The sequence below is a fragment of the Trachypithecus francoisi genome, unplaced genomic scaffold (genome assembly GCF_009764315.1).
Source record: "Trachypithecus francoisi isolate TF-2019V2 unplaced genomic scaffold, Tfra_2.0 Lachesis_group12, whole genome shotgun sequence".
NCBI lineage: Eukaryota > Metazoa > Chordata > Mammalia > Primates > Cercopithecidae > Trachypithecus > Trachypithecus francoisi.
Window position 1 is genome coordinate 64,356,385 of NW_022681457.1, and position 27,224 is coordinate 64,383,608.

Sequence of the window (27,224 nt, forward strand, 5' to 3'; positions counted from 1 at the left end):
GAGAGGTGGGCGCTGGGGAGAAGGAGAGGGAAGGAGAGACAGGTATGGATGGAAAAGCAGAGGAAGCCAGGCTAAACCAGCGTGTTCCAATGAGGGGCCCTGGGCTGAGTGGAGGAAATGGGTGCGGTGGAGATGGGTTTGGCTGGGCACAGCGGGCACGTGTGGGTAAGCGGGTGGGGCCGGTTGTGCGGGAGGCCTATCTGGAGCAAGCAGCCGAGGCTGACTGTATCCGGCGTGTGGTTGAGCACGGGCAGGTGTCTGGCAGTGACCCTGCGCGTCTGGTGTTTACCTGGCCCTGGGTCTGACGTGGACCGCGCCTGGCTGCTGGCGGGACAGTGTGTTATCTGCCTGCGGACGCTTCCGGCCACTTGGCCTGGGCCTCTGCCCTTAGCGCTGTGTTTTCCGGGCCAAGCCCCCCATCCCCCCCCAATCTAGTGCTAGGACTTTCTGGCTCCAGAGGTCACTGCGGCCGGGCGGAGGCTGCCAAAGCAAACCAGCCCCGTGACTTGTAGGAAGGCAGCGGGGGAGGGGCCGAGGGAGGATGAGCAGGGCAGGCGGGAGAGGCTGGGGCTGGGGTCGGGGCCCAGGAATTGAGCAGGGAAGTAGGCAGAGGTGCAGCAAGTGGCGGGCGCAGCCTGGATCTGGGGCTGGAGAGTGCAGACAGGCCCGGGGGGGAAGGGGTCACCGGGTGGGGATGGAGTGGGCTTAGGGCAACTGGGGCCCTCCATCTGATCTCTTCTGGTCACACCCCCACCCCTCAGCCTGCACTTTCTCCCTAAACCCCCAGTCGCCAGCCAGGCCTTTCCCTGTTCCCACACCCCCGCAGACAGGCACACCTGGGTCCCCCTGGAGGTCCAAGGCGAGCCCCATACCTGGGCCCGCCTGATCCAGCACCCGCAAGCCCGGCCCCATCAGCTAGGTGGCCTCCAGCCCTGCCAATCGAATGGTCCGGCCCCTCCCCGCCCCTTCGCCCGCCCCTTGCCCAGCCCCCTCCTCCTCAGGTGAGGCAGCCTGGCCTAGCAGGCCCCACGCCACCGGTTCTGCCTCCAGGCCACCCGCTGCTGCGGGGCCACCATGCTCCTGCCCAGGCCTGGAGACTGACCCGACCCCGGAACCACCTCCAGGCTCCGCCCTCACCTGCCGGACCCCAGGGTAAGGACCAGGGCCCCCAGACTCACAGTTCCAGCCCTGAGGACAGGGGTTCCCTCATTCCCCCACCCAGCCTAATGCCCACCTCCTAATAGAAGGGTTCCCGGGGACCTGAAGAGGGTGCACTGTGACATCCCCCCAAGCACCTAAGTGTTCTGGCTTGCTCTTCCTTCAGACTCAGCGGTTGGACCCCAGTCCTTCCTCCCCAGACCCAGGAGTTCCAGCCCTCAGGCCCCTCCTCCCTCATACTAAGGAGTCCTGGCCCCCAAATTCCTCCTTTCCCAGGACTTATGATTTCAGGTCCTCAGCTGTCTCCTCCCTCAAACCCGGATCCTCAGTCCCCTGCTCCACCAGGCTCAGGCATGGGGGTCCCCAGCCCTGCAAATCCAGGCGTCCCCCCGCTGCTGGTCAGACACTGACCCCATCCTTGAACCCAGCCCAATCTGCGTCCGTGATCACGGCGTGCTCTGGCCAAGGCCCAGTCCCTACAGCCTGCCTGGATGGACGCCTGGGACTGGGGGCGCCAGGACTGGGCTGGGCTGGGCTCCCCCAGGCCCTGCCTCCCCGTCCATCTCCTCACAGGTCCCACCCTGGCCCAGGAGGTCAGCCAGGGAATCATTAACAAGAGGCGGTGACATGGCGCAGAAGGAAGGTGAGTCCCCTTCCCTGAGCCCCAGCTTTGGTTCTGCCTGGCGCCCCGCCCTCTGTGCTCTCTTCTCTACCCTCTACTCTTCGGAGCCCCCTCTCTCTGGGCACCCCTCCCAGATGCATCCCAACCCCCCTTAGTCCTCCTCCACCTGATTAACTATTAACTACATTTTCTGTGCAGCTGTGCCACCACCAGCCTCCCTTCTACCCTATATGACCTTCCTGGCATGCTGCCTCAGTTTCCCCTCATCCCCCAGTGATTTCTCAGCTAACCCTGGACTTGTCCTCTACTGGGGCTGAGGCGGGGAAGCTGTAGCTGTCATGGTTAAGGACACAGGTTTGGAGTCAAACACACAGGCTTGCATTTGAATTTGCTCTTGCCACCTTTTTTGCTGTGTGATCTTATGCAAGTGACATTATTCTCAGGGCTTTGGTCTCCCTCTGGGTCAAGCATGGATCCCAGTTCTCCCTCCATGAGGTTGCTGAGTGCATAAGACACACCAGGCACTGTCTGGGGCTCTGCATATAAGACATATGCCATCAACCAGAGCTGTCATGACAGAGGTTGGCAGACACGGAGTCCCAGAGACCCAGGACCCCCACCGATTCCAGACATTCCTCCACCTCCTGGCACTGTGGGCAAAAGAGCAGAGGGAGGACTTTGGACTGGGCCTGGATGGATGGAGAGGGGAGAGACGGCAGATAAACTACCATAAGGTTGACAGAGAGAGACTGCGTGATGGAGTTGCTGGCCCTTGGGAGGCTCCGGGCAGCCCCTGGCTTGCCTGGCTTCCTTTCTACCTCTCACACATGGGACCCAGCTGGAGGGGCACATGGAGGGGCGGCCTGTTCTTTCTGCCTTCTCCTAGCTGGGGCTGACTCCCTCTCTTCTTCCTGCAACCAGGCTAGTTGGGCTCAGTCCCAGGCAGTAGCATTTTCTAGCTGTATGGCCCTGGGCAGGCAGCATGTTCTCTCTGGGCCTCCATTCTCTCATCTGTGAAATGGAGAGGGTGACAGTGCATGTCCGACAGTGTGGGGCGAGGCCTGAAATGCCAGGATGGGCAGGAAGCACTGAGTGCGTTGGCTGAAATGATTAGTTCAGATCTCTGGCTTCCTCGGGTCTCAGCAGAGCTGGCAGTTCAGACCCCAAACCATTCAGCTGCAGTCCAGAGGGAACCCAGGCTCCCAGTTACTCAGGAGAAGGTACTGCACCCTAGCTGAGCAGGTGGATGACAGAGTCCAGCTCCTTGGGGACAATCTCTTTCCTGGAGCTGCCGGAAGGACAGCACCCGGGCTTGGGCCTATGGGTGAATGAGCCAGGGAAGAAAAGCAGAAAATGTCTGGATGGACAGAGATGGCCTGGGTACAAAGAGAAAGAGACACAAAGTGGGCTCTGGTGCCTCCCTGGCAGCTCCTGGCTGGTCTTGGAGGGGAGTCCTGCTGTCAGGGCTGGGGATGTGGGAGTCTAACCTGGACACAGATGCTGAAGCATTCCAATTCTGCACTTACTTGCCGGGTGACCCAGGTTTGGTGGCTGCCAGACTTTGGGCCTCCTTTTCTCATCTATAAATTGGGGGTGATGGCAACGGCGCCTTCCTCGTGAACAGCTGCAAGGATTTAAGGATGCTGTGCAGGACTGGATGGGGTTAGGGCAGGGCAGTGTGTCCATGTGTGGTTCTGAGATCCGTTGTGGCTGCAGCGGCTGCTGTTGGTGGTGTCACTGTTATTGCTGCTGGCTTCTGGGTGCTGCCTGGGAACTTGGAATTGGAGGAGGTAATATTGGAGTTGCAATTCTAAAGATGCCAGGCAGAGGGAAGAGCAAGGTTCTTGCTCTTCTGTGGGAAGCTGGGAGGTGACACAGCGCTGGTGTGCACATAGCCAGTTGTGGTAATTCTGGAGGTGAAGTTGGAAGTGGAGCTGGGTGGGAGAAGAGGTGTGCAAGCTGGACCAGGCAGGGGTGGGACTGCTTTGAGGAAGAGCCGGCCAATTCCACGCAGTGCCAGGTCTCTCCACAAGGTGGCGCCAGTGGTTAGTCCCTGCTTCTCTTGTCTAACTTGTATCTCACAAGTTCTACTGTTTGGGTTGTTTTTGGAAGCTCTCTCTGGTGCCTGATAATGACCCACATGGTTGTCTGGGAATTGGGGTAAACATGCTTCCAATTCTCTAAAAGCCATGCTTATACCTTAGTGGGGCTGGACATGCCAGGCTGAGGGACTTAAGCTGTCCTGGGGGTACTAAGAAGTCACAGAGGGCTCTATAGGTAAAGAGGGGACAGGTTGGATTTGGTGTCTCACTAGGTTTCCCAAGCCTCCGTGTGGAGGGTGGGCTAGAAGGGAGACTGAGCCCGCCAGTTGGATGGGGCTGGAGCAAGGTGGAGATGGAGGGAGAGAAGGAACCGGGAGAAGGAGAGTCACTCAGGAGGATTGGCAGGCTGTGGGGAGAGAGGAATGTTACGCAGACGGGGATGGTCCTAGGAGTGAGGGCCACTGAGACAGGACCCGGGAGGAAGAATATACTTGGGGAGACATTGAGGCCATTCTGGGACCTGGTAGGGGCAAAGAGACTAGGAGGTCCCAGGGAAAGGTATTTAAAAGGTATTTAAAGGACTGCAGGAGCCCTGACCTGGGACCTGGAAGACCGTCTAGGGCTGGGGACAGAGGGGAAACTGAGTCCACAGAGGTGGATGAGACAGACTTAGGGGTAGGGAGCAGTAGGGGGAGGCTGCGGCCAGCCCTACAAACTCCACATTTTACGGAGTAGGTAGAGCGTGGGTGGAGACAGCAGCCTCAGAGACAGAAAGGAGACTCAGATGCACGTGGTGTCCCGGAAGTCCAAAGAGGAGATTCAGGAAGCTGCAGTCATGTAAGATGAGGCCCGAGACACAGAGCCACCAGTTGAGTGGATTTTCAGAGCCAGAGAGCCAAAGAAGTCAGGTGTGAGGGTCTTTGCAGCCAAATGGTGGAGGCGGAGGAACTGACCTGTGACAAGACCCAAGGCAGCCGGAGGGACCTGGAGAAAGCAGGGGCAGAGAGTCTCAGGGAGACATGGGAGCGGGGGAGGTCTGGCTTACCGAGGGAAATGGCCCTGCTGCTGGGATCAAAGAATTGATGACGACATGTCGCCTGTCCCAGTAGAGACACGCAGGGAGGAGGATGAGGATGCGTCCCACACCCTGGGCCAGATGAGGATGCTGCCTGTCCCAGTAGAGACATGCAGGGAGGATGCCTGTCATACTGGGGGAGCCCCAGGATGCAGATGCTTCCTGTCCCGCTGGAGGCACTGAAGTCCTCTGAACCATGCAGCATGGAAGGAGGTTCTTCCTCTCACCCTAGGAGACACATACATAGTGGCGTTGCTTCCTGTCCCACCAGATGTGCCAAGGCCTCTAGGCTGCATTCTGCGTGGCCTAGAGCCCTGGCAGGCACAGCTGAAAACAAAGGAAGCAAGACCAGCCCCATGGCTGTGGGGAGGCAAGACCTCCCGCCGGAACCTGGAGAATGGTCCTGGGCAGAGTTGGGGGGCGGTAGGCCTGAGAGGCCCTCGCAGGACAGGCAAGGGTCAGCCAGCAGTAGCTGGGCTGCTCTGGCTCACTGGGGCCTCTTTTGGGGAAGACAGTGTTCCCTCATGCCTTGATGGGAGCCACTGAGCTCTCAATTTTTTTTTTTTTTTTTTTTGAGACAGAATCTCGCTCTGTTGCCCGGGCTACAGTACAGTGGTGCAATCTTGGTTCACTGCAACCTCCACCTCCCGGGTTCAAGTGATTCTCTTGCCTCAGCTTCCCAAGTACCTGGGACTACAGGCGCCCGCCACCACGCCCAGCTAATTTTTGTATTTTTAGTAGAGGCAGGGTTTCACCATGTTGGCCAGGCTGGTCTCGAACTCCTGACCTCAAGTGATCCACCTGCCTCAGCCTCCCAAAGTGCTGGGATCATAGGCATGAGCCACCGTGCCCCGCCTGAGCTCTCAATTTTTTTTTTTTTTTTTTTTTTTTTGAGAGAGAGTCTCACTCTGTCTCCCAGGCTGGAGTGCAGTGGCCCGATCTTGGCTCACTGCAACCTCCGCCTCCCAGGTTCAAGCATTTCTCCTGCCTCAGCCTCTCAAGTAGCCGGGACTGCAGGGGTCCATCACCACACCTGGCTAATCTTTGTATTCCCAGCAGACACGGGGTTTCGCCATATTGGCCAGGTCTTGAACTCCTGACCTTGTGATCCGCCTACCTCAGCCTCCCAAAGTGCTGGGATTATAGGCGTGAGCCACCGTGCCCGGCTGAGCTCTCAAATTCTTTTTTTTTTTTTTTTTTTTTTTTTTTTTGAGGCGGAGTCTCGCTCTGTTGCCCGGACTGGAGTGCAGTGGCCGGATCTAAGCTCACTGCAAGCTCCGCCTCCCGGGTTTATGCCATTCTCCTGCCTCAGCCTCCGGAGTAGCTGGGACTACAGGCGCCCGCCATCTCGCCTGGCTAGTTTTTGTATTTTTAGTAGAGACGGGGTTTCACCATGTTAGCCAGGAAGGTCTCAATCTCCTGACCTCGTGATCCGCCCGTCTCGGCCTCCCAAAGTGCTGGGATTACAGGCTTGAGCCACCGCGCCCGGCCAAGCTCTCAAATTCTTAAGACACCCAGATAATGGCCACCCCAGGAAGGTCCTATACCACTCCCTGCTCTGTTCCGGGCGCTGGCCTGGTGCTGTGCTCACCAGCCACACCACCATGGGCGCAGATGGGAGAGCTGGGAGCTCCTGCCGCCCCGGGGGTGCTTTGCAGCTGCCAAGGGCAGTTGAGCCCAAGCCAGGCCCAGCTGAAGGCTTTCAGCAGCCTTTACTCTTTGGTCCTCTTATAATCCCTAGTGAAGGGGTTGGCTTTTAATCTCCAGGACCTCTTTGCGCTGGGAATAAAATCCCTTTTCCTGTGCCACCAGGCCTCCCCAGCTGGCCCCAACCTTGGTTCCCACTACCTTCCCCAAGCTCCAGCCATCTGGTCATCTCGATGGCCTCTCCAGCCTCTGACATAACAGAGCCTGCTTATTCTTGCCTCAAGGCCTTTGCCCGTGCTGTTCCCTCTGTCCACAGTGCCCTTCCTTGTGGTCTGTGCATGGCTGGCACCTCACCTTTCAGAGCTTAGCTCAGAAGTCTCTTCTAGGGGAGGCCCTCTGATCCCTGATCCCCCTGCAGCAGCCCATTTGCTGCCCCCAGCCTGCACGGTTTTCCTCACAGCCTCTGCCACAATCTGGAAATTATCGGGTTCATTTACTTGTTTCCTTTATTAATGTCTCCCACTCCCCACCCACACGCATGAGAATGTGAACCCCTGAGAGCCGTAACCTTATCTGTCTTCTTTGGGTTATGTTCCCAGAACCTAGAAAGGTGCCAGGCACACAGCGGATGCTCAGTAGGATGGTAAACAAATAAAGCTCCATTAGGCTGATGAAAAAACTGAGGGTCAGGCGCGGTGACTCACACCTGCAATCTCAACACTTTGTTTGGGAGACTGAGGCAAGCAGATAGCTTAAATCTAGGAGTTCATGACCAGCCTGGCCAACATGGCAAACCCTGTCTCTACAAAAAATACAATAATTAGCTGAATGTGGTGGTGTGTGCCTATAATCCCAGCTACTCAGGAGACTGACAGGTGAGAGAATTACCTGAGCCCGAGAGCTTGAGACTGCAGTGTGCCATGATCGCACCACTGCTCTCCAGCCTGCGCAGCACAGTGAGACCCTGTCTCAAAAAAAAAAAGAAAAGAAAAGAAAAGAAAAAACTGAGGCTGAGGCTCAGAGAGGGGAGGGGAGTTGCTCAGGCCCACACAGCTCTAACGATTTATAAAGCATTTATAAAGAACTTGCTATGTGCCAGGCACTTCTGCACAGTGAGAGACTGGATGGCTTCGTGGCTGTACACAGGGGACCTGGCATCAAACCTGCTCAGGATTCACGACACTGTTCTGTTTCTTCCAGGCTGCCACCGTGGGCATGTGACCCCCCTTCTCTGAGCTATCTGAAAGACAGGAATCATAGTTGTGGGATTGAAATAAGGATTAAATGAGCTGATGTATTTAGAGCAGTGCTTAGCACCTAGGAGGCATCTATACAATTTTGGGCTATTATTATTCTTCTTGAAAATAACTTTAAATTATTATTTTTACAAGTAGGTGCTCAGTGGATGCCCATTTAATAGATAAGAAAGTTGAGGCTCAAAGATAGGATGGCACCTGCCTTACATCCCAGCTAGGAATGGGTAGGGTCAATATTTTTAATTGGGGCTGGCCAGGTGCAGTGGCTCACTCCTGTAATCTCAGCACTTTGGGAGGCTGAGGAAGGAAGATCACTTCAGCACAGGAGTTTGAGACCAGCCTGGACAACATAGCAAGACCACGTCTCTAAAAAATATATACATAAAATAAAATGAGGCTGGCAGATTTTCAAGTGGAGAGGCAAATTTGATCTTGCAACTGGGTACCATGAGAGAGATCTGATTTAGGGGGTATCTAGGGGCAAAGTATCTAGAACAGCAGATACAACTGAGGCAGCAAGGAAATGCCAGCGGCAGGAAAGAGAGCTACCAAGAGGGCAAAGGTTGGGAGTCACAGTCCCAAGAAGAGACAGCCCAAAGCAAAGACAGAAATACAAAAGCACAGTGTCACTGGGGAGGAGACATTCCCTAAGTGCCAGGAAAGTGCAGGGCGGAGGCAGAGATGGTGGCAGGTGGCCTGGCCATGCCCCCCTCCCAGCTGGAATGCCGGGGGAGCTGGGCACCTGGTTGTTCATGCGGCAGGGGAGGGTCAGCCCTGTCAACTGCCGGCCTCGGGAAACTGGGCCTGGGGAGGGCAAGCTTGGGCATAGTAAGTTAGCCCTGGGGGCAGGGCAGAGCTGGCCTCGTGCCCAGACCCTGCCGCAATGAGGACAGGCCTGGCTGTGGCCCCAGCATGGTGTCTGTTGCAGGTGGCCGGACTGTGCCATGCTGCTCCGGACCCAAGGTGGCAGCTCTCACTGCAGGGACCCTGCTACTTCTGACAGCCATCGGGGCGGCATCCTGGGCCATTGGTGAGAGCGGTTCCTGTGCTTCTGACCTCCCCTGGCCCCTGCAGCCTCCAGCCTGCCTGCCCTCACCCCTCCCTTCTCTGCAGTGGCTGTTCTCCTCAGGAGTGACCAGGAGCCACTCTACCCAGGTGAGTGGAGCAGGCTGGGACCCTCTGGGGGAGCCCTGGAGGACACCTGTATCTGGCGGGAGCTCAACAAGCGTATTTGTTGAATAAATGTACAAATGCATGCAGAAATGCGAATCATAATAGTGCATTTGTATCGAGTGCCTGCTATGTACCAGGCACTATTCTAAGCACCCCACATGTCTAACCCAGACTTTTTCAGACACCAGTGTATTACTCATGAGTGCCTCATAAAATTAAATTAGTGAGTTGGAAAACCACGTTTTTTTTTTTAAGTATGAAATAGATTAGATTACAGACCATCACAGTGCATCTCGCAGTAAGCAAAGGTTACACTAATTTTTGTTTTGTTTTGTTTTTGCATCCATATACATGTAATCCCACTGCATCCCCATGCTGTGAGGGTGGGACTGTTATTCTCCCCATTTTACAGTTGGGGAAACTGAGGCTTCGAGCAATGTGATAGTTTGCCACAGACTACAGAGCTATGGGCTACATCAGGATGTAAAAATGTGTTTCTTGCTGCAGGGCATGGTGAAAACATGTTGGGGAAGCATGGTATAAATTCAGTAGGCCCTTCTAACTCTCCTAGGAGGTAGGGTTTTTAAAAAAAAAAAAAAAAAAAAAAAAGTCTTGCTCTGTCATCCAGCCTGGAGTGCAATGGTGCAGTCTTGGCTCACTGCAACCTCCACCTCCCAGGTTCGAGCGATTCTCCTGCCTCAACCTCCCAAGTAGCTAGGAATGCAGGCATGTACCACCATGCCCGGCTAATTTTTGTAGGTTTAGTAGAGACAGGGTTTCACCATGTTGGCCAGGCTGGTCTCGATCTCCTTACTTCAAGCAATCCACCTGCCTCAGCCTCCCAAAATGCTGGGATTACAGGCGTGAGCCACCGCACCTGTCCCTGGTAGTTGCTGTTACTAGTTCCGTTTTACAGATGTGCAAAATGAGGACCAGAGAGGACATGCAGCTGGGGAATGAGGGGCCAGGAACAGCTCTTAGACTTATCCACTGTAGGTGTGTCTGCAGGCATGTGGAATGAATGGCCACACAAATAAATAGATAAAGAAACTAACTGTGGGATGAATATTCCCAAATGCCAACTTCAAGCTGTCATTCCCTGATACAGGACAGCAGGAAAAAAGGGGAAGTTGGGTGGTGGGATATATTTTTCATGTCTATGAGCCTCATCTAATTCCATAAAGGATTCAGTTCACACTAAAATCAGAAATGAAAATCCAGACAAGGAAAGCCAACATCAACATTAATCATCATTACCAGCGCTTAGCATTTGCATGTAGCAGGCAAGGCCTTGGGATCTTATGGTATCAACTCATTAAGTCTTCACAACAACCTGTTGTTGTTTTTTTTTTTCTTTTTTTTTTTTGAGATAGGATCTTGCTCTGTCGCCCAGGCTGGAGTGCAGTGGCATGATCTTAGCTCATTGTAAGCTACATCTCCCGGGCTCAAGCAATCCTCCCACCTCAGCCTTCTGAGTAGCTGGGACTATAGGCTAATGCCACTATACCCATCTAATATATATTTTCTAAATTATTGTTATTTTTATCTTTTGAGCTAGAGTCTCGCTCTGTCGCCCAGGCAGGAGTGCTGTGGTGCAATCTCGACTCACTGCAATCTCCACCTCCCAGGTTCAAGTGATTCTCCTGCCTCAGCCTCCTGAGTAGTTGGGACTACAGGCACATGCCACCGTGCCCAGCTAATTTTTGTATTTTTAGTAGAGACAGGGTTTCACCATGTTGGCCAGGCTGGTCTCAAACTCCTGACCTCAGGTGATCCACCCGTCTTGACCTCCCATCCACCCATCTCGGCCTCCCAAAGTGCTTGGATTACAGGCATGAGCCACTGCACCCAACCTCATTTTTAAAATTTTTAGTAGAGATGGGATCTTGCCATGTTTCCCAGCCTGGTCTTGAACTCCCGAGCTCAAAGCAGTCCTCTCAGATCGGCCTCCCAAAGTGCAGGGATTACGTGTGCGCACCACCACAACCCATTTTCCTATGGGGATGCTGAGGCACAGAAAGACCGAGTGACTTGCCCCAGGTCATGGAGCTAGTCAGTGTCAGGACTGGGATTTGAACCCAGGCAGCCTGCGTAGTAACTGTATATAATGTCTACACTTGATTGCTTGTTAAAAAAAAAAAAAAAGAACAGCTGAATTCATTGCCATAGTGAAGACTAATGTACGCCGGGCCCTGGCTGCAGCCTTTACCCAATAGGCCTATGAAGTTGGGGCTGTTAATGTCCCAACATTTTGCATGTGGGGGAAATTGAGTCCCAGTGAAGCAAACTGACTTGCCCGAGACCACACATCGGATAAGAGACAGAGCAAAGGATCATGCCCCTGCCAAAAGTCCCTCCATGACAACACGTGGCATTGAGATAAAATCCCAACCCATCACAGGCTCCAAGGCTCCTAGCGTGGGGGCCCCTCTCTACCTGCACCTCACACTGGCTTCGAGCACCCTTGGGGTCCAGTACCTCGCTCAAATGACCTGCTCGCACAGAAGTCTCTACTCACCCACTTCTTTCTAGCTCACTCCTGGAGGCAGATTTCAGTTCCGCACAGCTCCTTCTGAGCTGTAGGGCCTCCCACCAGTCCCTACCCTCTCCGAGCCTCAGTTTCCTCATCTGTGAGATAGGAGTAAGAAGAATCAGTGAGAATAAGAGGAGATAAAAATCTGTGCAGTACTTGGGCGGGGCGTGGTGGCTCACACCTATAATCCCAGCACTTTGGGAGGCTGAGATGAGCAGATCACCTGAGGTCAGGAGTTCAAGACCAGCCTGGCCAACACGGTGAAACCTCATCTCTACCAAAAACACAAAAATTAGCCGGGCATGGTGGTGGGCGCCTGTAATCCCAGCTACTCAGGAGGCTGAGGCAGGAGAACTGTTTGAACCTGGGAGGCACAGGTTGCAGGTTGCATTGAGCTGAGATCCGGCCACTGCACTCCAGCCTAAGCAACAGAGCTAGACTGTCTCAAACAAAAAAAAAAAGCCATGCAGTACTTGACTCTTAACCAGCACAGTGGACATTGGCTTTTGTTTCTCACTTTTTTTTTTTTTGAGACGGAGTCTCGCTCTGTCGCCCAGGCTGGAGTGCAGTGGCCGGATCTCAGCTCACTGCAAGCTCCACCTCCCAGGTTTAAGCCATTCTCCTGCCTCAGCCTCCGGAGTAGCTGGGACTACAGGCGCCCACCACCTCACCCGGCTAGTTTTTTTGTATTTTTTTAGTAGAGACGGGGTTTCACTGTGTTCGCCAGGATGGTCTCGATCTCCTGACCTTGTGATCCGCCCGTCTCGGCCTCCCAAAGTGCTGGGATTACAGGCTTGAGCCACCGCACCCAGCTGTTTCTCACTCTTGAAATTCTTTCTAGAAATTTATTGAGCAAGATCTTCCTGATCTTCCAGACTCTATGGCCTCTCACCCTATGGTGGTATCCCTGCCACCCCGGTAAAAACCCTCCTCACTCACGGTGAATTATTTACTCCTGGCGAACTCCAGGAGGGCAGGGACCTTTTGTGATCAGACAGTGCCTGACACATAGTAGGTGCTCAGGATATCCTTGAGTTGTGAGTGCACCCAAAGCCAAAACACTGAGATGAACTAGAGAGTCATGGGCCTCCAGCTGGACGGGAGTGAGGTCAGCACTCACACCGGACTCTGGCCGGCACCACGTCCCTGCCCTGCAGTGGTACTTGGGTTTTTCAACAACTCAGGGAAATGATAAACAAACACAAACAAACAAAAGCAACCCCAAGCTTGTATCCCCACCTCGTTTTTTTTTTTTTTTTTTTTTTCCTGGGATTTTCACACTTCTAAATATATCCAACAACTTGGCAGGCACACCAGGTGACCCAGAACATCCTTTTTGTGTTGTCTGAAATGATAGGAACAAGAATAAAGAATTGAAAAGTGAGAAACAGCGGCAGAGAGTGTGACTTTAAAAATAGCCAGAGGGGACATTTGATGTTCTCTCTCCACTCCCGTCTCCCCCAACACACATCTATAAAGTGATTTCCCCCCCCAAAACCTCACACTTTCTGGAAATCACATTTCCAGAGCAGTTAGCAGTCATTTTAAAATAAGAATCCACCCCTCTCCCCGCCCCAGCTGCTGTTTCAAACTCCAAGCCTTGGCTTTGGAATTCATGGGGTGATGAGGACCCCCAAGCTGGAGGTGCCGGGCGTTCCCTGCCCCAACCCCAGAGCAGGAGTCTGTAATTAAGGCAGGCCAAGCCAGTTCGGGGGCTCACGCCTGTAATCCCGACACTTTGGGAGGCTCAAATGGGCAGATCGCTTGAGGTCAGGAAACCAGCCTGGCCAACATGGCAAAACCCCGTCTCTACTTAAAATACAAAAATTAGCCAGGCGTAGTGGCTGGTGCCTGTAAACCCAGCTACTTGGGAGGCTGAGGCATGAGAATCGCTTGAACTTAGGAGGCAGAGGTTGCACTGCGCTGAGATCCTGCCACTGCACTCTAGCCTGGGAGACACAGCAAGACTCCGTCTCAAAACAAACGTAAAATAGAATAAAATAAAATAAGAATCCACCCCCCTCCCCGCCCCAGCTGGTGTTTCAAACCCCGGGCCTTGACCTTGGAATTCATGGTGTGATGAGGACCCCACAGCCAGAGATGCCAGACGCTCCCTGCCCCAACCCCAGAGCAGGAGGCCATAATTAAGGCAGGCCAGCCAGGTGGCTTTTCAGTTCCGGCCATAGCTGAATACATTAGGCAGGGAGACATGCAAGGGTTTGTATGAGACCCACAAAAGGAACAGGGAATATGCAGGTCTGGGTTCAAGTCCTGGTTTTGCTGGTTAGCCATGTGCCCTTGGGCAACTTTATTCCTCTGAGGCTCAGTTTTCCCATCTGTAAGATGGGCATAGAAGTGGTCACTATTGGCCGGGCATGGTGGCTCACATCTGTAATCCCAGCACTTTTGGAGGCCGAGGCAGGTGGATCACCTGAGGCCAGGAGTTCGAGACCAGCCTGGCCAACATGGTGAAACCCCGTTTCTACTAAGAACACAAAAGTTAGCCGGGCGTGGTGGTGGGAGCCTGTAGTCCCAGCTACTTGGGAGGCTGAGGCAGAAGGATCGCTTGAACCCGGGAGGCAGAGGTTGCAGTGAGCCAAGATGGCACCACTGTACTCCAACCTGGGCAACAGAGCGAGATTATGTCTCAAAAAAAAAAAAAAAAAAAGGTTGTGGGATTGAAAGAGCCACTTGGATAGGCCGCATAGCATGGGGCCAGCCCACTGACACCCCCCAGTAAACACAGCCAGTGCTACAATTACTGTGCTGTTGTTTAACCCTCCAGAGGGAAAGTCTCTTGAGAAGCTGTCCAGGGCAATGTTAAAACTTGGGGTTTGAAGTCACTCCAGACCTGATTTCGAATCCTCTCTCCCTGCTTCTCATGCACTTGGTGGTGGTGGGGAAACCACTCCACCTCTCTGAGCTTTAGCTTCCCCGTCTGGAAATGGGGGATGATCTTTGTGGCTCCTAGGGCGTGCGACAAGGTCTTGGTTGATGGTGGGGGCACACAGTAGGTCCTCAGCTGGGGAGAGTTCTCCTTGGAAGTCCTGCTTCTCCTTGTCCCGACCTGTGGGGCTGTGGGAAGACCCCTCAGCTGGTGTGTGGCCTCACCAGGTTCCTTCTAAGAGGATGCAAAAGCAAGTTTTCATATGACTCAGTTTCCCAGAATGTGCTCTCAAGCCCAGGCCAGGTGGGAGGCTCCTGATAAAAGGACAAAAAGGCTGGGCGTGGTGGCTCACACCTGTCATCCCAGCACTTTGGGAGACCAAGGTGGGAGGACTGCTTGAGGCCAGGAGTTTGAGACCAGCCTGGACAATATAGCAATACCCTGTCTCTACAGAAAAAAATAAATTTAAAAGGCGTTTTTAGCTCAGGTTTTGCTGGATTCTAACCTGGCTATTGTCACTCAGCTCTATCCTAACATAAAAAAGTAAACAAATTAGCAGGGTGCAGTGGTATACACCTGTGGTCCTAGCTACTTGGGAGGCTGAGGCAGGAGGACCGTTTGAGCCCAGGAGGTTGAGGCTGCAATGAGCTATGATCGTGCCACTGCACTCCAGCCTGGGTGATGGAGCGAGACCCTGTCTCAAAAAAGAAAAAAGAAAAAAAAGGTGGCAGGGAGAAGGAAAGGAAAGGACAAAGACGTTCACAGCTGATCTCTCCCCAAACCTGCTCCCTCTGTCCCCATCTCTGTCCGAGCCATCTTTTCAGGCTCAGACCAAACCCCTCGGTTACCCTCCCACTTCCTCCAGTCACCCATGAATCAGATCTTGCAGGAAGTCCTGTCAGCTCCACCTGCAGAACCTCTCCAAAATCTGAACTCTTCTTCCCCTCAACTGCCCCCACCTTGCTCCAGCCTCCTTCCCCTTCCTGCTGCCTGCTGGACATTCCAGAGCCTCCTCCCTGCTCCCATCCCTGCCCCCTAATCATATCCCACAAAGGGGATATTACTCACTCACTTAACCGGCAATTCTGGAGGGTCTTAAAATCTGGCTGCCTCAAGGGACTTTAAAACGTTATCAGATGGGGACCGGGTGTAGTGGCTCATGCTGCAGCCAGAGGGAGCTGGTGACCACCTGAGTCAGGTCAGGGCCCTCTCCTGGCTGCACCTCACACCAGGTACCAGCAAAGCCCTGATATTGCTCTATTTCTAGCTCCCACCTCATCTCCCCCTCCCTGGCTCACTCTGCTCCGGCCTCCCGCTGTTCCTGGAGAACTCCCCCCATTCCCCCACACCAGCCTTGGGATCTTTGCACCTGCAAGTCTCTCTGTCTCCATGCTGATCTCACACACCTCCTGACACTTTCTCACCCCCTGCAGGTCTTTGTTCCTGCACCACCTTCCCAGGGACACTCTCCTCGCAGCGATTGAAAAGTGCAACCTTACCCCACCCCCTACACTGGCACTCTCCTCCCTCGGTGGCATTTTATTTTTCTCGGCGGCCCCTTCCTATCTTGTGACACACAATATATCCTACTTATTTGTCCCGTTCATGATCTGTCTCACCTACTGGGCTTTGAGTTCCACAGGGGTCAGGGTTTTTGTCTGATTTGTTCATTGCAGTGGTGATTTGTTCACTGCCTAAAATAGAGCTTGGCAGGTACAAAGTGTTTGATAAATAGAAATCAATACCCCAGAGGCTGTGACCTGACTTAGGTGTTAACAGGTTCCTCTGAGGTGTGTGGGGAGCAGACTGAGGGATTTCAGGGAACATCTGTTCTCACCACAAATTACCCCCCAACCAGCCCCAGACATGAACAGTCTCCCGGGAGCTCCCTCTAGCCTTCTCATATATTCCAGCCCTGCCTCATGTCACAATTTGTAATGATGTATTTGGCTGGATGACATTTCTATGGCCATCTGTCTCCCTATCCCCCATAATGTGGTTTGCCGAAAGCAAAGCCCAGGGCTGTCTCGGTCATCTCTGTGTCTCCAGCATCACCCCTCACTGGGCATGGAGTATGTGTCCAGTTAATGCTTGCTGAGTGAATGAATACTCCATTCTCTGCCTGGAGAATTATGCACGTTAACATATTCAAGGCTCTGACAAGTCCTGCAGAAAAGATCATTATTGTTTTCTTTTTTTTTTTTTTTTTTTGTTTGAGACGGAGTCCTCAGCTCACTGCAAGCTCTGCCTCCTGGGTTTACGCCATTCTCCTGCCTCAGCCTCCCGAGTAGCTGGGACTACAGGCACCCGCCACCTCGCCCGGCTAGATTTTTGTATTTTTTAGTAGAGATGGGGTTTCCCCGTGTTAGCCAGGATGGTCTTGATCTCCTGACCTCGTGATCTGCCCGTCTACGGACTCCCAAAGTGCTGGGATTAGAGGCTTGAGCCACCGCGCCCGGCGATCATAATTGTTTTCTTTCTTTCTCTCTTTCTTTCCTTCTTCTTCTTTTCTTTCTGACTACAGGATACTGATTAGCAATCTGGCAATAGTCAAGATTGGCAATCTGGTGTATTAGTCAAGGGTCTTCAGCCTACAAAAGACAAAAAGAAAAAATAAACTGGCTAAAAACAAAAGGGGATATGATTAACTCGCTTAACTGACAATCACATAGATTCTTCAAACCTGGCTGCATCAAGGGGCTTTAAAATGTTATCGGGGCCGGGCGCGGTGGCTCAAGCCTGTAATCCCAGCACTTTGGGAGGCCGAGACGGGTGGATCACGAGGTCAGGAGATCGAGACCATCCTCGCTAAGACAGTGAAACCCCGTCTCTACTAAAAAAATACAAAAAACTAGCCGGGCGAGGTGGCGGGCGCCTGTAGTCCCAGCTACTCCGGAGGCTGAGGCAGGAGAATGGCGTAAACCCGGGAGGTGGAGCTTGCAGTGAGCTGAGATCCGGCCACTGCACTCCAACCTGGGCGACAGAGCGACACTCCGTCTCAACAAAAATAAATAAATAAATAAAATAAAATAAAATAAAATAACATAAAATGCTATCAGATGGGGGCCAGGTGCGGTGGCTCACGCCTGTCATCCTAGCACTTTGGGAGGCCAAGACAGGCAGATCACTTGAGGTCAGGAGTTCGAGACCAGCCTGGCCAACATGGTGAAACCCCGTCTCTACTAAAAATACAAAAAATTAGCCGGGTGTGGTGGCACATGTCTGTAGCCCCAGCTACTCAGGAGGGAGAATGGCTTGAATCCGGGAGGCGGAGGTTACAGTGACCCAAGATTGCACCACTGCATTTCAGCCTGGGTGACAGAGTGAGACTCTGTCTCCAAAAAAAATAAAAAAGTTATCAGATGGAGAATGAATTCTGATATTAAAAACTGAGGTTTATTTATACTATATTATTAAAGTTATTTTTCATAAAACGTAGAAGGGTAAGTTTAAGAAATGAGAAGTATTTATACCAAAACTATTAAATATTATTTAATTTATAGATGTAAATGTCTTGTTGGACAAAGAAATCAAAATTTTCATTAGACAGGAAAAATAAGTTCAAGAGATATATTGAACAACATGGTGATTATAGTTAATAACAATATATTATATACTTGAACATTGCTAAAAGAGAATTTCAGTGTTCTCACCACACACAAAGGGTAGTGCATGTGTTAATTAGCTTGATTTAGCCATTCCACAATGTATACATATTTCTTTTTTTTTTTTTTTTTTAGGCGGAGTCTCGCTCTGTTGCCCGGACTGGAGTGCAGTGGCCAGATCTCAGCTCACTGCAAGCTCCGCCTCCCGGGTTTACGCCATTCTCCTGCCTCAGCCTCCCGAGTAGCTGGGACTACAGGCACCCGCCACCTCGCCCAGCTAGTTTTTGTATTTTTTTTTTAGTAGAGACGGGGTTTCACTGTGTTAGCCAGGATGGTCTTGATCTCCTGACCTCGTGATCCGCCCGTCTCGGCCTCCCAAAGTGCTGAGATTACAGGCTTGAGCCACTGCGAATGTATGCATATTTCATATCATCTTGTACACCATCAATCTATATAATTTTTGTCAATTAAAATAAATACATGCTTTAAGGCCGGGCGCAGTGGCTCACACCTATAATCCCACACTTTGGGAGGCCGAGTCAGGCAGATCACCTGAGGTCAGGAGTTCGAGACTAGCCTGGCCAACATGGTGAAACCCCATCTCTACTTAAAATACAAAAAAATTAGCCAGGCCCATATGGTGGTGCATGTCTGTAATCCCAGCTACTCAGGAGGCTGAGGCAGAAGAATCACTTGAGCCTAGGAGGCAGAGGTTGCAGCGAGCTGAGATTACACCATTGCACAGCAGCCTGGACAACAGAGTGAGACTCTGTCTCAAAAAAATAAATAAATAAAAATAAAATAAATACATATATATATATATATATTTTGAGATAGAGTCTCACTTTGTCACCCAAACTGGAGTGCAGTGGCACGATCTTAGCTCACTGCAACCTCTGCCGCTCCGGTTCAAGCGATTCTCCTGCCTCAGCCTCCTGAGTAGCTGCGATTACAGGCACCTGCCATCACGCCCCGCTAATTTTTGTAGTTTTAGTAGAGACGAGGTTTCACCATCTTGGCCAGGCTGGTCTTGAATTCCTGACCTGGTGATCCACCCATCTCGGCCTCCTAAATAAATACATATTTTAAAAGATAGAAATCACTCTGGAAGGAGAGTTAATCTGTTCGATATAATAATAATAATAATACTCCATATAGCTATGGAAAAGTTCATATGAAGAAATCAGGCTACGATCTACAGACTGGCAACAAATTTGTTCTTCTAGTTTCCATATGCTGTCTGTGTACATATAAAGTGAGAGGTCTTTTTATATGAGTTAAGAGTGTGGCCAAAGACAAATGGAAACAGACAAATGACAAACATACTAATAAACAGCTCCAGTTTCTCCACAAAAAATACAGTCATAAAATAAAATGTTATCAGAAATCTCCTGGCTCTCCTCCATGTTAGCTTACTTTCTCCCTCAAAAGAGTGAAGATGACCCTTAACAGATCCAGCCTTCTGTGCTGGATTCTCTTGGGAACTTGGTTAAATGTCTTTTTATCTTCCTGAATGTCCAAGTCACCTTCTAGACCTGCAGCTCCTGAGCAGCCAACTTGGGACTTCTAGGGGAAAGGGAAGTTCCCCCGGTTTGCCGAGGGGCCGGCCACAGCCCCAAGGCTGCTGTTCATTGGTCGGTCCTGAGTCCTCAAGTCTGGCAGAGTACCATGGCGCTCTGTAATCCCACCTGTAATCTCAGCATTTTAGGAGGCTGAGGCAGGAGGATTGCTTGAGCCCAGGAGTTTGAGACCAGCCTGGGCAACATGGCAAGACCCGTCTCTACAAAAAAAACACAAAAATTAGCCAGGTGTGGTGGTGCACGCCTGTGGTCCCAGCTACTCAGGAGGTTGAGGTGGGAGGATTTCTTGAGTCTGGGAGGTCAAGGCTACAGTGAGCCAAGATCATGCGGCTACACTCCAGCCTGGGCAACAGAGCGAGACCCTGTCTTAAAAAAAAAAAAAAAAAAAAGTCCTTGAGTCATGATTCCAGATGTAATCACAGATGTGGGGGCTGCAGCCCTCCAGTGGACTGGGGTTCACGTCTACACCACATGGCCGTAGCACAGGCCAGGAGGGGCTCCGGCTGGGGAAGCACATGGGGAGCCTGGCTGTGGGACCCAGGCGGCCCCGGGCCCTGTCGCCCTGCAGTGCAGGTCAGCTCTGCGGACTCTCGGCTCATGGTCTTTGACAAGACGGAAGGGACGTGGCGGCTGCTGTGCTCTTCGCGCTCCAACACCAGGGTAGCTGGACTCAGCTGCGAGGAGATGGGCTTCCTCAGGTACTGGGGGCCCTCAGAGGGGTGCGAGCCGGGAGGGGTGGGGGAGCAGGCCTAACCCCGGCCCCGCCCAGGGCACTGACCCACTCCGAGCTGGACGTGCGAACGGTGGGCGCCAACGGCACGTCAGGCTTCTTCTGTGTGGATGAGGGGAGGCTGCCACACACCCAGAGGCTGCTGGAGGTCATCTCCGTGTGGTGAGGAGGGCAGCGGGCAGGTGGGGAAACACCTCGGACCCCCAAGGCACTCCCTGTCCCCGTTTTCCTTCCACCTGTCTTAATTAGTCTATTTCCTTTCTGCATCTCCAATCCCGGCTCTCCCAGTGACTGTCCCAGAGGCCGTTTCTTGGCCACCATCTGCCAAGGTAAGACCCTAAAACTCAGAGCCCTCTCCTTTAGACCCTCGGGGAGGCCACGTCCCCTCAAGTTCCCCAGGATGGGGCTGTGTCCTTTCAGACCCCCTAGGGCAGGGTCAAGCCTGGGCTCTGGGGACCGGGGCTCCAGTCCCCTGTCGCCGCCCCCGGCTGACCCCTGTCCCACAGACTGTGGCCGCAGGAAGCTGCCCGTGGACCGCATCGTGGGAGGCCGGGACACCAGCTTGGGCCGGTGGCCCTGGCAAGTCAGCCTTCGCTATGATGGAGCACACCTCTGTGGGGGGTCCCTGCTCTCCGGGGACTGGGTGCTGACAGCTGCCCACTGCTTCCCGGAGTGAGTGCCCCCCATGGTGCTGATCAGGGGGAGGCAGAGGAGCAGAGAGACAGTGGGGAGGGGGGCGGATCGTGCCCAGGCAGGTGGCCACCCTCCACCCCTTTCCCTGGTAGGCGGAACCGGGTCCTGTCCCGATGGCGAGTGTTTGCCGGTGCCGTGGCCCAGGCCTCTCCCCACGGCCTGCAGCTGGGGGTGCAGGCTGTGGTCTACCACGGGGGCTATCTTCCCTTTCGGGACCCCAACAGCGAGGAGAACAGCAACGATATTGCCCTGGTCCACCTCTCCAGTCCCCTGCCCCTCACAGGTAAGTCTGAGGGCTGAGCCTTGGGACTTGGGGACCTGAGGCCAGGAGGACAGAGGAGGGGACCAGGGGCACAGGGGAATCAACTTATGGTTCAGGCATCCCTGGCAATAAGGGGAATGGTCTCGAGGGAGCACAAAGTGGGCCTTAATTATCAATGGTCAGTGCAGTCAATTTGGAAAACTTACCGGCATTTCCCCAAGAAGCAAACATAAAGTTACCATTGGATCCAACGCTTCCACTCCTAGGGTAGGAGATATATACCTAAGACAAATGAAAACTGTGTCTACACCAAAACTCGTACATCAATGTTCATAGCAGCATTATTCATAATAGCCCGAAGATGGAAACAGCCCAGGTGTGTTTCATCGGACAAATGCATAAAGAAAATGTGGTATATTGGCTGGGCGTGGTGGCTCAAGCCTGTAATCCCAGCACTTTAGGAGGCCGAGTTGGGCGGATCATGAGGTCAGGAGTTTGAGACCAGCCTGGCCAACATGGTGAAATTCCATGTCTACTAAAAATACAAAAATTAGCCGGGCGTGGTGGCAGGTGTCTGTAATCCCAGCTACTCGGGAGGCTGAGGCAGGGGAATCGCTTGAACCGGGGAGGTGGAGATTGCAGTGAGCCGAGATCGCACCACTGCACTCCAGCCTGGGTGGAGCAAGACTCCATCTCGAAAATAAATAAATAACAAAGTAAATAAATAAATAATAAAAAAATAAAACGTGGTATATCCATACAACGGGCGACTATTGGACCACAGAAATGAATGAGGTACTGATTCATGCTACCACAAGTTTGAACCTTAAGAACAGTGCTGAATGAGACAAACCAGCCACAAAGGCCACGTACTATAGGATGCCACTTGTATGAAATGTCCAAGGCTGGGCATGGTGGCTCATGCCTGTAATCCCGGCGCTTGGGCCAGCTGAGATGGGAGGATTGTTTGTGCTCAGGAGTTTAAGACCAGTCTGGGCAATATAGCAAGACCCCAACACTTTAAAAAAATGAGCTAGATGAGGTGGCGCATACCTGTAGTTCCAGTTACTCAGGAGGCTAAGGCAGGAGGATCACTTGAGCCCAGGAGTTCCAGGCTGCAGTGAGCTAGGATTGTGCCACTGCACTCCAGCATACGTAACAGAGCAAAACCCTGTCTGTTAAAAAGGAAAAAAAGAAAAAAAGAAAGAAAAATGTCTAGAATTAGCACATTGGTAGAGACAGAAAGTTGATTGATGGTGGCAGGGTGGGAGGTGGGGATGGGAGATTGGGAGGTGACTGGTGAAGGACACAAGGTTTCTTGTCTGGGTGATGAAAGATTCTAAGTCGATGATGATGATGGTTGCACTTATCTGTGACTATACAAAAAGTCAGTGACTTGGTGCCTTTGAAAGGAATTGTGTAACGTGAATAATAGTTCAATGAAGCTGTTACCAAAAAACTAATAAAATGAGAAGAAAATTTGTTAAAAAATGAATGAATCAGAGTTAGAAAATAAGTTAGGAGTCATTCCCTCTGCAATTCCCTGGAGTACTTCCTTGGTCTTACTGAGAAAGACTCACTTGGGCGCCAACGTGTCCTTAATGCCTCTCCAACATGTACATCTTCCTTTTGGATTAAAAGCAGGCCTTGGTCTTCAGATTTCAGCAGCCCACAGTGTAATAATAATAATAAAAATAGGCCAGGCATGTAATCCCAGGTCAAGGCAGGGGGATCTCTTGAGCTCAGGAGTTCAAGACTCACCTGGGCAACATGGCAAAACCCTGTCTCTACAAACAATAAAAAAAATTAGCTTGCCATGGTGGTGCGCACCTGTGGTCCCAGCTACTTGGGAGGCAGAGGCAGGAGAATCACCTGGTCACCCAGGAGATCAAAGCTGCAGTGAGCCATGATCACACTACTGCATTCTAGTCTGGGCAATAGAGCGAGACCCTGTCTCAAAACATAATAATAATGACGGTGATAATGATGATCATGAAGTAGTAATAGCGATCATGATGAGTGTACACAACACAGTAAAATAATCTGGTAAACATAGCAGTGAACACCAATGCTGGCACGCAGCCTCCTGTGTGCCAGGCACCGTTCAAAACATGTCCTGTGTATGGACTCACTTAGTTCTCACAGCAACCCCGGCACACCCTGGTAAGGAGGCGTTCTCTTTAGATCCTGTTTTACCACCTGGGAAAAGGTCCCAACCCAAAGAAGGCAAACAATTCCCTGAATTCATACAGCTGGTAAACGGAAAGATTTGTACCCAGGCAGACTGGCACTGGAATCTGTGCTTGTGGCCCCCATGCTGTGGTGACGGAGAATCTGGCCATGTTGGGGTTGGCATTATGTTTATTTTTATGTTTATTTTCTTTTTCATGATCTGTGATACTGGTTTCCCATTGAAGGGAGTGATACATGCTTTTCTTTAAAACCAAACCCTGTCCTGACATAGTGGCTCACGCCTGTAATCCCAGCACTTTGGGAGTCTGAGGCGGGCAGATCACTTGAGGTCAGGAGTTCGAAACCAGCCTGACCAACGTGGTGAAACCCCATCTCTACTAAAAATACAAAAATTAGCCAGGCGTGGTGGCAGGGGCCTGTAATCCCAGCTACTCTGGAGGCAGAGGCAGGAGAATCACTTGAACCCAGGAGGTGGAGGTTGCAGTGAGCCGAGATTGTTGCCACACCCTTCTCCTTAGTGAAAAGAGTGAGGGAGTTAACCCTGAAGTAAGGACGTGTCTTTGAGGACACAGGTAGACAGGTGGAAGCCACTGGGGTTTCAGGCACAGGGCCGAGGGGGTCACAGCATGGGTTTTGGGGGCAGATTCAGGTATTTGCCAACTGCATGATTTTGGACACATGGCTTCACCTCACTGTGCCTCAGTTTCCCTTATCTGTAAAATGACTTCCCAGGGTTATCGAGACAATTAAAAGGGTTAATATGAGTAAAGAGCTTAGAGGACTGCCGGCACATAGTGAACACTGGTAAATGTTAGCAGCAATTGCTACTGTTGTTAATACTTTTACTAGTTATGTGAACACTTGCTGTTTGCCTGGCATGCTACTCAATGACTCACCAATTTCTCACTACAACTTCTGGGGATAAGTGATTATTATTTCCACTCTACATCTGAGAGCTGGAAGACTCAGGCAGGTGATGTCATCAGCAGGCAGCAGGCAGGGCTGCCAGGAACCGTTGCATAGGTTGTGCACAGCACAAGGACACCACATCTCAGGGGTGCCATTCTCTGTGTAGACCTGTGTATTTATTAGTATGATCTTCTGACAGGTGGAAGTCAAATGTCTAAATATAGGAGTCTCTTTTTTTCCTTTCTTCCCTCCTTCCTCCTTCTTCCTTCCTCCTCTTTCCTCTTTCCTCTTTCCTCTCCTTTCCTCTCCTTTCCTTTCCTTTCCTTCTTTCTTTCTTCTTTCACAGAGTCTTGCTCTGTTGCCCAGCCTGGAGTGCAATGGTGCACTCTTGGCTCCCTTCAACCTCTGCCTCCCAGGTTCAAGTGATTCTCCTGCCTCAGCCTCCCGAGTAGCTGGGATTACAGGCACCTGCCACCTGTAATACCAATGCTTTAGGAGGCTGAGGCAGGAGGATTGCTAGAGCCCAGGAGGTCGAGGCTGCAGTAAGCCATGTTCCTGCCACTGCACTCTGGCCTGGGTGACACTGCAGCCTTAGAAATGAAAACAAGCGGCCAGGCGTGGTGGCTCACACCTGTAATCCCAGCACTTTGGGAGGCTGAGGTGGGCAGATCACAAGGTCAGGAGATCGAGACCATCCTGGCTAACACGGTGAAACCCCTTCTCTACTAAAAATACAAAAAAATTAGCCAGGCGTGGTGGCGGGCGTCTATAGTCTCAGCTTCTCTGGAGGCTGAGGCAGGAGGATCTCTTGAACCCGGGAGGCAGAACTTGCAGTGAGCCGGGATCGCGCCACTGCACTCCAGCCTGGGCGAAAGAGCGAGACTCTGTCTCAAAAAAAAAAAAAAACACAAAGAAAAGCTGTGTTAAAACAGACTTGTTATGAAACTTTGGACACGTGACTTGGCCTCATTTTCCCCCTCTGTAAAATGGGATAATACAGACCTTACCTCTCTGGACTGATGGAAGATTAAAGAAAATGGTGCAGGACAGCGCCTAGTATGCAATGAGTTCTCGGTAGATGGCAACTTCTGTTGTGGTTTTTTTGTTTGTTTGTGTGTTTGTTTTTGAGACAGAGTCTTGCTCTGTCGCCCAGGCTGGAGTGCAATGGCGCGATCTCGGCTCACTGCAACCTCCACCTTCTGGGTTCAAGTGATTCTCCTGCCTCAGCCTCCCGAGTAGCTGGGATTACAGGTGTGTGCCACCATGCCCAGCTAATTTTTGTATTTTTAGTAGAGACAAGGTTTCGCCATGTTGGCCAGGCTGGTCTCAAACTCCTGACATCAAGTGATCCTCCTGCCTCGGCCTCCCAAAGTGCTGGGATTACAGGCATGAGCCACCGTGCCTGGCCTATTGTGGTTATTTTAAAAGGACAGAGGGCAGGGTGTGTTAGGGGCCATGATGGGAGCTGGACAGAGGTTTGTACCAGGTGGGGCAGGCCAGCAGGGGCTGGACCAGCATGGTCTCTCTCTCACAGAATACATCCAGCCTGTGTGCCTCCCAGCTGCCGGCCAGGCCCTGGTGGATGGCAAGATCTGTACCGTGACGGGCTGGGGCAACACGCAGTACTATGGTGAGTCCAGTCCTCTGCCTCTGATGCCACTGTTTGGGAGACTCTGAACTGGGCTGGGGATGGGCAGTGTGGCCGGTTGGATGAGTCTTGACCATGAGGAGTAGGGATGCTGAGGGGAATGGGGTGGGCACCAGGAGGGAAGGGGGATGTGTACACCCCCCAGCTCTGGCCAGCCTTGCCTGCACACCCCCAGGCCAACAGGCCGGGGTACTCCAGGAGGCTCGAGTCCCCATAATCAGCAATGATGTCTGCAATGGCGCTGACTTCTATGGAAACCAGATCAAGCCCAAGATGTTCTGTGCTGGCTACCCCGAGGGTGGCATTGATGCCTGCCAGGTGAGGGACTCTGTAGGGGCAGCCCCCTGGCCGCTGCCACCCCAGGGATGGAGACACAGGGGAGTGGATGGTCGGGCTCCCTATCTAAAAGCCTGAGGGCTCTGGGGCCACAGCCCATGGTCATCCCGAGGGGGGCCTCCTGTCCAATCACCTTGGCCCCTAGCCAGGCCTCCCTCTCCCCTCCCAGGGTGACAGCGGTGGTCCCTTTGTGTGTGAGGACAGCATCTCTCGGACGCCACGTTGGCGGCTGTGTGGCATTGTGAGCTGGGGCACTGGCTGTGCCCTGGCCCAGAAGCCAGGCGTCTACACCAAAGTCAGTGACTTCCGGGAGTGGATCTTCCAGGCCATAAAGGTGAAAGTTGGGCCCAGATGGGAACCAGGGTGGGGATGTTTGGGCCTCTAATGGGGAAAGGGAGGCAGAGATTTGTTTTAGGAGACCTACGCTCAGGCCTAGAAGCGGGTCCCCCTCGGGAACAGATGGACTTTGAAGGGCTCCTGGGGAAGGGAGGCCAGTGGTGGGATGTGGAAGCCTCTCAGACCTCGGGAGCCGCCAGCTGTCTTTCCCCAGACTCACTCCGAAGCCAGCGGCATGGTGACCCAGCTCTGACCGGTGGCTTCTCGCTGCGCAGCCTCCAGGGCCCGAGGTGATCTCAGTGGTGGGATCCAAGCTGGGCCTAGGATGGGACGTTTTTCTTCTTGGGCCCGGTCCACAGGTCCAAGGACACCCTCCCTCCAGGGTCCTCTCTTCCACAGTGGCGGGCCCACTCAGCCCCGAGACCACCCGACCTCACCCTCCTGACCCCCATGTAAATATTGTTCTGCTGTCTGGGACTCCTGTCTAGGTGCCCCTGATGACGGGATGCTCTTTAAATAATAAAGATAGTTTTGATTAA

The 27,224-nt window shown here is 52.5% G+C and overlaps 1 protein-coding gene across 5 annotated transcripts; it reads left to right on the plus strand.

Moving 5' to 3' along the window:
• The first annotated feature begins 614 nt into the window (after positions 1–614).
• HPN (hepsin) lies at positions 615–27,224 on the plus strand. 5 transcript variants are annotated; one of them, XM_033225688.1, is made up of 13 exons: positions 615–1,152; positions 1,587–1,801; positions 8,729–8,830; positions 8,914–8,955; positions 20,147–20,276; positions 20,348–20,470; positions 20,597–20,637; positions 20,815–20,980; positions 21,094–21,284; positions 25,900–25,995; positions 26,189–26,331; positions 26,519–26,683; positions 26,900–27,224. In XM_033225688.1, the coding sequence occupies exons 1-13, from the start codon at positions 944–946 to the stop codon at positions 26,936–26,938; spliced, it is 1,662 nt and encodes a 553-aa protein (XP_033081579.1). In that variant the 5' UTR covers positions 615–943; the 3' UTR covers positions 26,939–27,224. The 5 variants fall into 5 exon arrangements, with proteins under 5 accessions (XP_033081579.1, XP_033081582.1, XP_033081578.1 ...); XM_033225691.1 differs by having other exon boundaries at positions 1,732–1,801; XM_033225687.1 differs by lacking the exon at positions 26,900–27,224 and having other exon boundaries at positions 26,519–26,863.